This window comes from Peromyscus californicus, unplaced genomic scaffold, assembly GCF_007827085.1.
Source record: "Peromyscus californicus insignis strain IS unplaced genomic scaffold, ASM782708v3 Scaffold_1__1_contigs__length_55948999, whole genome shotgun sequence".
Taxonomy (NCBI): domain Eukaryota; kingdom Metazoa; phylum Chordata; class Mammalia; order Rodentia; family Cricetidae; genus Peromyscus; species Peromyscus californicus.
The window spans coordinates 45,554,374-45,568,118 of NW_026294492.1; the positions used below are offsets into that span (position 1 = coordinate 45,554,374).

Sequence of the window (13,745 nt, forward strand, 5' to 3'; positions counted from 1 at the left end):
ATCTGCATTTTAGTGAGAGTTTCTAGTATATGTTAGTGATAGAGCTAGGCACAAAGAGGAAGTGATGTAGCTGGGCAGAGACAGGAAGTAAGATGGCAGGGCACAGAAAAGGTATATAGGCATGGGTACAAAGGAAGTAGTTCTCTCTTGGGCTGAGGATTTCCTAGAGGTAAGAACTTGTGGCTGGCTTGTTCTATTCCTTTAACCTCTCATGTTTCACTCCAATACATGGCTCCAGGTTTTCATCAATAAGACCATTAGCAATTTGTGTTACATATGGTGACCCAACGTTTGTGGCACAAATTCACAAAAATGCCGCTTTCTTGGGGCTCAGGCTCAACATACACATAGCCAAAGTCACCACCCCATGTGGGCCAGACATTCTTTGGCTTCTTCTCTCCTGGTGGGCTGTCTGTGGATCCCCATCTCAGACTGCTACCACACTAGGTAGCTGCTTTGAATTTCCCTTGGGCTTCTACTGTTCTACACAGTCAGCAGACTTGGTGATTCAATTAAGATATCTTTTTTTAGTTTTTAAAATTTATTTTATTAAATTTTCTATTCATTTTACATACCAACTACAGATCCCCCTCTCCTCTCTCTTCCTACTCCTTAGCCTTCTCCCCAACCCCCGCCCCCCATTCCCATCTCCTCTAAGGCAAGATCTCCCATGGGAAGTCAGAAGAGCCTGGGACATTCAGTTGAGGCAGGTCCAAGCTCCTCCTGCCTGCACCAAGGCTATGCAAGGTGTCTCCCCATAGGAACTGGGCTTCAAAAAGCTGGCTCATCTCTTACCTATCCAGAGGGCCTAGTCCAGTACCATGGGAACAATTAAGATATCTTAAAGGAAGAAATTAGTTAAAAGATGACTTTTTTCCCACATTCAGAAATGGGAAACACTTTTACAATGGAGGAAATTTGGTCTCTGTTTGATAACACATTAAGTAGTCTGAAAATGGAACAATAAAATGAGAGGATAAATAATGTTGATAGGATTTACATAACATCAATTATGAATATTATTTGTTTGATCATTTTTGTCTTATCATTAAAAAGGTTGGTTGATGTGAGTGCCAAGATAAAAGTTTTAGAAAAACTTGTTAAAAAGGATCATGGAGATATTCAGACCCAGACAGAATTTAAAGGTGACCCTATCTCAGCATTGCATTATAGGGTTACAGAGAAATAGCATAAGTCTTTCTAAAGCCAACATTAATCTATCCAGTAATCTTATAGGAACCACCAAATGCCCAAGGCTGGGTTCAAGCTAATTGGGCTCCTATGCAAATGTTAGATTTGAGGAGATTCATAGAAACACTAAACAAACCTTCATAGAATTCTTACAAAGAATGTCTCCAGCAGTTAATAGAATGATACCAAATTCAGAAGCTAGATAGATAATGCTTGAATCTCTGGCTTTTGAAAATGCTAATGCACAATGCGAAAGGGTAATCAGGCCATTCAAGTCAAGACCAGAACCCTTGGAGGAATGGATCCAAGATACAATTAATATTGAATCTCATGACAATGATGATGCTTGGATAGGAGAGGTGATTTCCAGAGGTTTGAAGAAAAATAGTAATATCAGATGTTTCAAATATGGTCATCAAAAAAGGGACTATAAGTAGGGCATTCATAGCAACAATGTTTTTTCAAGGACTAATCCCAAAAGAATGTTCCTTCCTTCTGGAATATACAGAAGATGTGGTAAAAGCAAACATTGGACTAATGAATGTAGATCAACAAGAGACAGATAAGGCAATCCTTTGCCTTTGACATAGGGTAATTCCCTGAGGGGTCTCTCACAGGGCCCCATGGCAAATTCAGTTCAGTCCTTTGCTGACATTGTAGAAACCCCTTCCCAAAGCAATTAAATAGCCAAATGCCTATTATAAAAAACAATACTGCTCTGGGTAATAGAACAGATTCAGAAAATAAAACAAAAATTTAAGGAGAAACTATAAGTCAAAATTGATAAAGATTTGAAAGGGAACCTTCCCAAAGTTAGGGTTGGGGAAGGAATTTGTTTTTGTTTTTCAGGAGAATGAGGGCTAAGGAATTTGAGGAACACTGGCTTCATCTAGCTTGATGTACATAATTTTGCGATTGAGTTTCTATAAGTTTTCTATAGGGAAACATAACCATGCCTAACAGTGACTTTGAAGTCTCCAAAAAGATGATGGGGACATACAATGACAATTCCATCAGGACAATGATAATGCCACTAAGATGACAAACACCACCCAAAGATCAGCTTTGGACTACAAATTGCTCAGGACAATTTCAAGATGACTAGTTGAGATGATCCAGCCTCATAGACTACTTGAGCAAGGACTTGAGACAAACCCTGCACTTTCCCATTATGCAGAGACTGGACAAATGATACAGCTAACTCTTCCAGAACTTGACAATTAACCCCAAGTGTGTGTGTGTGTGTGTGTGTGTGTGTGTGTGTGTGTGTGTGTATGTGTGTGTGTGTGTCTATGCATGTTTGTTAAAGTGAGTACAGTTGCTTCCACAGGTCAGAGGCATATGATCTTTGGCACTGGAATTAGAAATACCCCTGAGCTATCTGATGGATGTGTCAGAAACAACTTTTTAGTTCATCTATAAAAGCAGCATGCATACCCAAAATGCTCAAATATCTCTCCAGTTCCATTCCTCTTAGTTTTAGTAGCCCCTGAAATTTCAACAAAATGGCTGCCTAAACAAGATCTTCACAATGACAACACTAGTTGATTGCCAAATGTGTAAGTGATAAATATCAGAAGACTACAACTCTAAATGAATAGATAGTAAGGACTTACTGAAAAAGGGAGAATCAGTTTTCACTGGGGATGAGACCACTATGTATTATCTAATATCTAGTGAACAGGACTGGAAGTACACATAATAGCAAAATCATTAACTGAACATGAAGCCCATGTCCTTCTTTGAGAAAAATCATAGGAATACTTTGATTCATGTCTTTAGGAACTAATTCTGATAATTTCTGATATTTCCTGTCTTGAAATCTGTTGTTTGGTGATGTAATCAAACTAGGATATGATCGTTTGAGTTGACCCATATGTGAATAGAAATATATAATATGCAGAACATCTAAGGACATGGCTGAGACACACAGTGAAGTGCTACAGCTGTACTTAGAAGGGGTTGAGATGGCTCTTGGTGTATTATTCTTATTTTTTTATCTTAAGGTTCTTGAAAGTTGTTTTTGCCTTTAAAAACTCTTTTTCATAGTTTTGCAATTATCATATAATTTTATCATTTACTCCTCCCTTACTTCACTCCCAACTGCATAGTTTACACATCTTTACTATGTTTAAAATTTATGGGTTGTTTTTCACTAATCTTTCTTACATACATATGCATAAACATATGTACAAATATTCCTAAGTATGGACAATGAAGTTTATATAAAATTGCTTGTATGTACGTTTTTAATGCTTAATCTTTGATGTTAGATAACTAATTTCCAGTGAGAGATTATGCTGTACTTGTATTTTTTTTAACACATAAAGTTTAGAAAAAAAATAAGTTGTTTTCGGAGCATTGAGGCCTCATCATATTTCCAGTCCACCTTCGCATGGCTATTGTTTTTCTTGTTCACATCATGTTTAGCCAGTATTTCATTAGATTACATGGGTGTAGCTTTCAAATTACTAGCAGATAAAATATCACAGCATTCTCCCTGCTCTTCTGTCTCTTACAACCTTTTCTACACAAACCTTCTGGAATGTTCCCTGAGCACCATGTGTGGAATTTGTTTGATGGTAGATGTATCCATTTGGACTGGTTTCCAAAACACTGCATTTTCATTGGCTTTGACTTTGTTTATGGTTTCTATCTGTTGCAATGTGAAGTTTGCTTGATAAGGAGTACAGTTATCTATGGGTATAAGGAAAAATTTTAAAATATAGTTAGGGATTGTGCTACCTTTTATAAAAGTGGTGGTTGTATGTACTCTTCCAAGACCAATTCTGGTAGTTGGCTTGTTACTAACATCAGACATGGTGTTACTCAAAATTAAAGTGTCTTAAGTGCAGATACAGAGCTGTTGGTAACTGCTGTTAGTTATATTAGCCACTACTGTACCCTTTGGGTAATTGTGCCATGATGGTTGTTTTTATGGTTGATGGAAATCATAGCTTGAAGGGACTTTTTAATTGTTTCCTTCCTTTGAACTTTGTGTGTTGCATCTGGAATCATGAAACCTTGTCCTCAAGGAGGGAATGTTCAGGACAGTTCAAGCTCAGAGACCTTAGGTCCCTTCACCTAAAATGTATAGCATCTTCAGAAACAGAGAATTTCATTTTACCACTTGGATGGAGACGTAGTAGCAATAGTTTGCAATGTTTTGGTAGTCTCTTAGACAGCTCTGACTACAAACTTAAAAAGGATCTCTTATGACTGTCATTGAGGTTTTTGTTAGATGGTCATTAACTCTTCTTTGGATTGTTAGCACAGATGAAAAAATGTTTTTTAAATTATATATGTAGATGTATACTCAGACTTACATATTTTATCACATTTGGGAGTGAGGGAATAGTTAATAGTGAAGTTCCTTATGATTTACTTAGACATCCTTATAATACTGTCTTTTGCTATTTAATTCCAACATCTCTCCAAACATAGAACCCTCTCTCTTTCCCATTTCCTTGATCATACCAATTATACCCTGCCATTCCCTTCTCTATTGCTATCTGACCTTTACCCCAGAAATCATTTTCTTACTTTTCTGGTTTTTGCAATTACTCAAGAACATGTGCTCATGTCTGAAGCTTTAGAGCTGGAAGTATAAGATGAAAGAGAACTTTTGAACTTTGTCTTTTTGGACCAGAGGAAGCACATTCAATTTGATTTAATGTAACTCCATCCATTTACCTGTACAGTTCATGATTTACAGCTAAAAAATAAAAAATAAAAATTACAGTGGTTTTTATCACATTGTTATTATCTATTCCTCAGTTCAAAGGCATTTAGGATGTTTTCCCATTTCATGTGGTCCCTCCACCACCAAAGGAGTACAGGCAACTACTGATGGCCAGAATAAAATTTAGCTACTGTTGTAAGGCCCACTTTCAGTAGCTCAGGAACTGAAGAAAAGACATGGAGTAGGTAGCTGATCACACAATTGAGATTTTTATCTAAGGGAGTAAAACTTAATTCTCTGGGGCTATTGAAAATGGGAAGCACACACACACATATACATACACACATGTACACACACACCTTCAACATGTCAGGGTCTCTATTCTTTGTATTTTCCCTTACCTTTTTCCTGATGTCTTGCTTCCAACTCTTTCCTGGTGATTTCTTTCTACTCTTTTTTGATGTCTTCCTTCCCTCACTCTTTATTTTTTCCCTGATAGCTTATATCTCTCAGCCAGCAAAATCTTTCAAGTAGTATAAAAATTACAATGTGGGTACATTATATTTTCAAGTGAATGCTTACAGTGAATAGAGGTCAAAAACAAAATGTTTCTCATTTCTCTGACATGATTAAACATTTTACATACTGCAGGTGAAAAAACCAATTTATTGTCAAAGACCTACATACATTCATGTCTAAGCAACTTATTATAGATTAACAAAGTGTAAGCAAGGCATCTTTCTTAGTCACTTTTCTTTTTACTGGCAGTCTTCAATTCATTGTTACAAAGAAAGGATCAATCACTTTATTATTAACTCAAAAGGTAATTTTATAAAAATCTGAATCAGAAACCTTATCCTTTATATATATTTAAAACAACCACTTATCTCTAGTTTAAATCCTTTGAGTGCACACACATTCATCAATAAATTTTTATTAAATCATATCAGGAAGTAGAGGGCAAAAATATGTACAAGTAATTAATCAGCTCTTTCACCAAACCATTAAAAGTATGCCTTTCTAACCCTTAAATTGTTTCCCAAGATTTCTATATTAAAGGCATTAACAAAAACAACTATCATTACTAACAATCTACATTTCTAAGTTCTTTCTAAGAGTGTTGGTTGAGTCATTCACTATTATTTTAAATACCAGTAGCACTGCCCAATGAAAGGTGAGAGGCCTCCTTAAAGTTTTCATAAACCTCAGAGATGATGAGGGACATTGTAAGAATGAAGGCAATAAGCAGAACTATGCTCTGTAACAGCATGAGGTTTAGAGGACATATAATCCTCAGGGCTCTGATTCTCCAAGCTCACTTGTCATCATTTTCCTAGCTGCAAATTTGTGGTCTGAGTTCCAAGGTTGCTTGCTGTTCCTCTCATATGCTGCCAGCATTTCACAGAGATGAGCCCCCTTTATGGTTTTCCAATAGAACAGAATAGTATTTTTGATATCATACATACACAAATGACAAAATCAGACTCACAGATAAAATACTTAAAAATAATGACAGGAAAAAAATGCTATAAACTTGAATGTAGAAGGGACATGAAATGGGCTTAAGGGATCGTATCTGAGAGGTGCTGTGAGGAAGAAGGTGAGGGGAGATATGATGTAATTATATTTCAACTAATACATTTTTGAAATAAAAATTTAAACTAAAAAAATGCAAATTCTATAGGAAAGGCCACAAATGAAACTGCAAGGGAGAATTTACAAATTGAAAAAAAAACTTTTGAAAATTAATAGCTACATTCAAAGAAATCAAAAATCAAAAATGTCAAAGGAGTTTCTGTTATAGGTTAACTATACAATTGTGTTGACAAATCAACAAATCCAATACTAGTAATTCAAACGTATTTCAAAAAAACATTTCACAGTTACTCCAAAGAAGAATTTTCTCATTGAAATGTATCGGAGTTTAATACATTGCATTTGATTCTTAATTGTCTGGTGTCTAAATCTGTTTGTCTTCCTATTTCTATGTGAGTTTTCTGTGATTATTTTCTTCTTTAAATTGATTTATGGTTTTCTGAGATGAGCACTGATGAACTAACTTGCTTCCCACACTTGGATATTTCATTCACATGTGTGTTGTCATGATTACAGGTTATAACTTTAAAATCCTCACATTCTACTTGCAGGTATCCTTTCCATAATAAAGGTGAAGGTAGATAATAGATAAATTTTTACTGTATGATTGTGTACTGGTTTATTTCAGGATCAACTTTCTGGAGTTTACTTTTATCAGTAGGTTTTGACAACATCAATTCATTTCTAGAAGTCTTTAGAGTGGATTTTATAAGGTACAATGAATCACATATCTAACACAATGGTGAACATTTCAATGCTTACTCTCTGATATCAATTTTCTGATGCATAGATATTTGGGAAGAACTATTAATGAGGTTAGTTCATTATTATGATATATTTTTCCTGAGAAAAAGCAACACACATATGCATCTACTCACTCAAAATGTGCATTGAAAACAGAACCAAGAATGGATATCACTGAGATGAAGCTGGTTGAATTAACAGGCTCTCTTTGGGTTATCTTAAGGAATATGGAAACAAGTTGGTTACAGGAACAAATCAGACTGAAAAAAACAGTTGTCAACATGAAATCCAACACTGCATGGGATAGGGTTTATAAACCCCAAACACCAAGAATTCACTGCACACCTGGAGATATATCTACAGGTTGCATAGCATCTTTTCTAGGAGACTCAGTTCATCAGTGCCTTCTCTAAGCAGCATGGCTGGTCTCCATTTCTTCAGAAAGTTTAGGATGGTGAATTCTGTCAGTTTACTTGGACTTCCTGAAATGATTAGAAGTCTTTATTTCCTGGTTAATCAACTTCTATTAAGGATGGAATATTTCAGACCCCAGAAAATTGATATAATATAGCACAGTGTCGAGCCTTCTTTACTTTTCATTTTTATGCAATATTTGAGGTTGAAAAAGTATCATGTTTTAATGAAAATTGCTCTACATTGACACATTTTCAGAAACTTTCCTCAGTATAAACTTCATGCTTTGTAAGATTTGCATATTACTTAAAGGCTTTCAAAAATATCTCATTTTCATAATGTTCCAATTGTATGGCAGTGTAGTGACCTCTGATTACAGATCTTCGTGTGAATTATATGCCACATTATTTACTATGGAAGCTTCTTTCTCCAGGATGAAGTTTTTCAAATATTCTGAGAAGTGAGAGGCAGATAGAGACTTTGGTACCTTCACTACACTCACAGTTTTCCCTCCTATATGTTATCTACAACTCATGTTGTCTACGACTTGACCCTTGTGTATAGGATTTCTCACATTCACTACATTTGTAAGGTTTCACTCCTGTATGGGTAATCTGATGTGTTCTAAGTTTGTACTCCTATTTAAAGAATTTCTCACAATCACTACATTGGAAAGGTCAATTTTCTGTATGAATTCTCTGATGTTTTCTAAGAATGAAGACACGTGAAAATGATTTCTCACATTCACTACATTTGTAAGGTTTCTCACCTGTATGACTTCTCTGATGATATGTAAGGCTTGACATATATGCAAAAGATTTCTCACATTCACTACATTTGTAAGGTTTCTCTCCTGTATGACACATCTGATGCTGTGTAAGATTTGAAAACTGTCTGAAGGATTTCCCACATTCACTACATTTGTAAGGTTTCTCTCCTGTATGAATTCTCTGATGTACTCTAAGGCAAGAGGCATGTGTAAAACATTTCTCACAATCACTACATTTGAATGGTTTTTCTCCTTTATGAATTCTCTGATGTACTTTGAGATCTGAGGCATACGCATAGGATTTCTCACAAGCAGTGCATTTGAAAGGTTTCTCTCCCGAATGAATTCTCTGATGTACTCTAAGACGATCAGCACGTACAAAGCATTTCTCACAATGATTACATTTGAAAGGTCTCTGTATTGTATGAATTTTCTGATGTGTCAAAAGTTGGTCTTTCTGAAAAAAGCATTTTTCACATTCACTACATTTGTAAGGTGCCTTTCTACTATGGGTTTTATAATGGATTTTAGCCTGATATAACAAGTAAAACCACTTTCCACATTTGTTACATTTGTAGAATTTCTTTCCAGAATGAGATCTACGATGTTTGCTGAGATTCCAGTACGACTTGAAGCATTTGCCACATTTCCTGCATTGGTGTAGTTTCTCTACACTAGAGTTTTCTTTCAGTATGAGTGTGTGTTTAGAGTCAAATGATTTATCACAGTCCACAGTTTTGTGTAGTTCCTTTTTAGTATGAAGTCTTTCACTAGTGATAGAACACAAATTTAACTGTTTTCCACAGTCTCTATACTTGCAACATTCTTCTCCAGTGTTCCCACTTTTAGTATTCTTTGGGTTTGTTGATTTAGTAGAGGCATCCCCATAGTTACGACATCCATACTTGTTGCAATTCTTTGTAAGATCACTTGTGTTATAAGGTGTACATTGGGAGAATTTGTGGGCCATTTTGCCAATCTCATTAAATTCATGAGACTTCTCTTGGATATTCACAGAATGGTAGATAATGAGCTTTGACCCTTGATTCAAGATGTTCATATATTTCTCCCATATTACTCTGGAAAATGAGCACAAATATGGCATATAAGGATTGATGCATGTTTACAGATTCAAAAACGAATGTCTCTTAAGTTCTATAAGGCAAGTTACCTAGATATTCTTAGAAACAGAGCTCTTAGCAGAGGCCATTTGTGTTTCACTATTATTACACGCATGCTCAGAACCAATCTAATTGTCATCAAACACAAAGACCTGATAGTAGCCTTCTCATTCTTATATAAATGGCAAAACTTTAGCAGTTGGGACAAATAGATGATTAAGCAATAATGCATTATGAGAAAGGAGCTCTCTGTAAGATCATATGTAGAAGGCTTTTATATTCTTACTGTTTATATTTTTTAGAAGGTCTCACCATATAAACTTGGTCATCTAAGAACACATATGTAACACAGGCTTGTCAGGAATTCACCATATCCTCTTACCTCATTCTTCCAAGTGCTAGGATTAAAATCATGCTGTCCTATGCTGCCAGGACTAAATAGACTACAACTTAAATATAAATAAATAAATGAGGTGAAAAAAGCCGCAAAATGTTCATTAGAAGCCGGGCGGTGATGGTGCACACCTTCAATCCGAGCACTTGGGAGGCAGAGGCAGGTGGATCTCTGTGAGTTTAAGGCCAGCCTAGTCTAAAAAGTGAGTTCCAGGAAAGGCACAAAGCTACACAGAGAAACCCTGTCTCAAAAAACAAAAAAAAAAGTTCATCAGAACCAATTTTCTTCATTTAAAAACCTCTGAATTTCTTAAAATGAAGAAATAAATAAAGTTTAATCTGATATTAATATCAATAAATTCTAATTGCTAAGTATAGTATAATGCTTTTCCTTGCTCTGAATATTCAACATTTTTTTTTGAAATTTACAGTCTTCAAAATAGTAAGTAAGAGGTCAGGACAGATCACCCAAATATAGTATTGGTTGCTTTTTCACAGAAGAAAACAGTAATGAAAAAATATGACAAAGTTATGTTTATTACCAGATTTCTGTCATTTATGATAGTCTCTAGAATTATTTAGAAAGCAGATAAATATAATGGATAAGGTAGATATTCCTTAAAAAGAAAATTCTTAGCAATGAAAACTAGATTGCTGTAACTCTCAAATATCACATCAATGCACAAGTTTCTCCAATAGGATAGCAAATTTTCCCATTTCTCCTGGAAGAAGTCCACAGCCACATCCCTGAATGTCCACAGAACATGTAGTGGAAAATTATCCTTCTACCACGTGCTGCTAGAGAAAATGCTTTCCTAGCAAAGGAAATAGAGAATGTTTTGTGATGTAAATGAGACATGCCCATTAATCCAAGATAAATATTTTCTAGAGATTGTAAAAAATAAATGGCTCATTAGATAAGAGCACTAGTTGTTCTTCTAGAGGAAACCTATGCACATCCCTGTACCCACATGACATCATGCAACTGATTCTACTTCCAGTTCCCTGGGCTCTTTGATGGTTTGAATGAAAATGACCCCCAAAGGGAATGGCACCATTAGGTGGTGTGATGTTGTTGGAGTAGTTGTGGCTTTGTAGGAGGAACTGTGTTACTGTTGGGGTGGCTTTGAGGTCTCCTATGCTCAGGCTATGCTCAGTGTGGTAGACAGTTCACTTCCTGTGGCCTGCAGATCAAGATGTAGTGAAACACATCTTCTTTTCCAACACCATGTCTACCTGAATTCCACCATCTTTCTTGCCATGATGATAATGGAATAAAACGTTGACATTGTAAACTAATTTTAATTAAGTGCTTTCCTTTATAAAATTGTTGCAGTCATGGTATGTTTTCACAGCATTTGAAAACCTAATTAAGATAACAGTTGTTACCTCGAACTGCAGTATTGCTATGATAGGCCTGACCATGTTTTGATATAGAGAAACTTGGACTTTGTTTTTCTGGGTTACAAAAGCAATAGAATGCTTTCAGCATTGCTGAATGGGCCATAAAAGTAGGAGCACTGGAAGACAGTCTTGTTGAGGATGATGAGAAATGTGGGAGCCTGGCTCAAGAGGTTTCAGGGCAAAGATGTTTACTATGTTGCCTAGCAATCATTCTTGTGTTAATTTGTTGAAGAATGTGGCTGCCTTTTTCCATTGTCCAAAAAGTCTGCCTGTGAAGAATTTTGAATTAATTGTATTGTCTAAGGAAATCTCAAAACAGACAACTATAATCCTGGTATTGTGGGTTAAATAGTATTAACCCTAATAAAGTTGTATAATGAAAAGAAGCAAGTTGAGGAAGGAGAAATACAAAATGTATACTTTAGAGAGAAAAGGAGCACCAAGAAATGGAATGGAATAAATTTCTGCATTCAAGGAGACACACACTAAGAAATGGAATTAAGTGTGTAATGATCTCAAGACAAGATCTCACCAAGCTGTTTCCAACTTGTGAAAAGGAATTAAAAGTTTAGAGCCAGGTGTGGTGTTACTTGTTTAATCCCAGTACTCTGGAGACAGAGGCAAGTGGATCTCTATGTTTGAGGCCAGCCTGATCTACAGATAGAGTTCCAGGACAGTCAAGCTAAGACAATGAAGGAAACCATGGAAAACACAGTAAGCTAGTGAAGGTGTAATTGAACAAGGGGGACATGTTATAGCCCTAGGAAACAGCAGAAGATGGCAGTTTTGGCCATCAGGTTATGGTTTTAGAGTCATGGATAGAAGAAATGGGTTATGCAATTTTCCTCTACAATTAAGGAAAGCAGCTGAGGTCAGCAATGCATCAGCAGTGTCCCTGCATATAGACCCAAGAGATCACTGTGTGAAGCTGTGCAAGTGATGCCTGCATTGCCTTCTAAACCCCAAGATGTTGGAGCTGCCAGAACCATAGAATATCTGCCAAAGAGAGAGGCAAACCTGGCCCAGAGACAGAAGTGTGTCGCAGTCAATGTAACTGAAAAGAATTGGAGATCAGAGGAGCTTTGACATCAGACATGAAGATGCAGAGTTTGTAATTTACCCAGTTGTTTTTTTTCAGTCTTGCTTTTGTCCAATTTTCCCTTACTATGCTCCCTTCCCTATATATTTTGATGGTAATGTATATTCTGTGCCATTATATGTTGTAAATATGTGATTGGGTTTTGATTTTGATTTTACAGGGGATTACATTTGAGAGATTGCTTGAATCTCAGAAGAGACTCTGAACTTTAATCACTGTAGCTCACTGTGATCAGTGCTTGAAGTTCAGTTATTATAATGATTGTAGCTCAGTGGGTAAATACCTTAAAAAGTTCCCATTCCAGCTGAGAAAAAAAAAGCACTCCAACAAATGACCAAGACACAAAGTAGAGGTGAGTTAATAATCATACAAAACTGCAAAAATCACTCTATCACAGCCATGCTAAAGAGTGTAGCTGTCCTCACTTGCTTCCTCATCCCTTTCATTTCTTTTACTGTGTCCACTTTCTAACACCTTCCCATCTGACCTGAGACAGGGCCTTCTCCAGGATCCATGCAGAGTGAGTGCTGCCACCACCTGCTTTCTCTCTGCCTCTGCCTCTGTCTCTCTCTCTCTCTGTCTCTGTCTCTGTCTCTCTCTCTCTGTCTCTCTCTCTCTCTCACTCGTTCATGTGCTCTCTCTTTCTGAGGGCCTAGTATTAAACCTAAGACTCTCTTCTCTCTTGCAGAAAGCTAGGTAATTCCTGTTTCTTTTTTTTTTTCGTGAATCTCAATGTCTTTGACTAGGACTGAGCCTCAGAGGCATTTTCATGCGATAAGGAGAAGATAGGGTACAGGCTTTTGGGATCAACAAAGTCTAAGAGGAACACCAAGAAAGAATAATGGTGGGGTGGGGCTAGTTAGAGGGATGTGGTAGAGCATGTGTGACCCCTGGGTTCTATCTGAAGCTGAGCAAGAAGCAAAACACATCCCAAAGTACTAAAGAAACTATCCTTTTTAAATCTAGGTGTATCATATATGTAACTTTGTATACAAATATATTATTTTTAGACTTAAAAATTATTACTTTCTTGCTTTTGTTTTATTAACAGGGTCTTACTATAAAGCTCTGGCTGTATTGGAATTCACTATGTAGAACAAGTTGGCTTTGAATACATTGAGATACACCTGCCTTTGCTTCTCAAGTGCATGTGCCACCATGTCCAGCTAAGATTTTTTAAAATTATTTTTAAATTGTATGTGAATGTGAGTGCAAATGCCCACAGAATCTACTGATGCCCATAGAGCTTTAGATACTTTGGATCTTGATTTACAGGTAGTTGTGAGCTGCTTGGTGTGGATGTTAGGAACTGAACATAGGTATTCTGCTAAG

General features: G+C 36.3%; 1 protein-coding gene across 1 annotated transcript in view; it reads right to left on the reverse strand.

The window, feature by feature from the left end:
- Positions 1–5,519: 5,519 nt before the first annotated feature.
- Positions 5,520–13,745, reverse strand: part of LOC128115680 (zinc finger protein 664-like) — a 30,750-nt gene continuing 22,524 nt past the window's right edge. The window contains 1 exon segment of the mRNA XM_052746655.1: positions 5,520–9,475. Coding sequence (XP_052602615.1) covers positions 8,152–9,456 — 1,305 coding nt within the window. The 5' untranslated portion in view covers positions 9,457–9,475 and the 3' untranslated portion in view covers positions 5,520–8,151.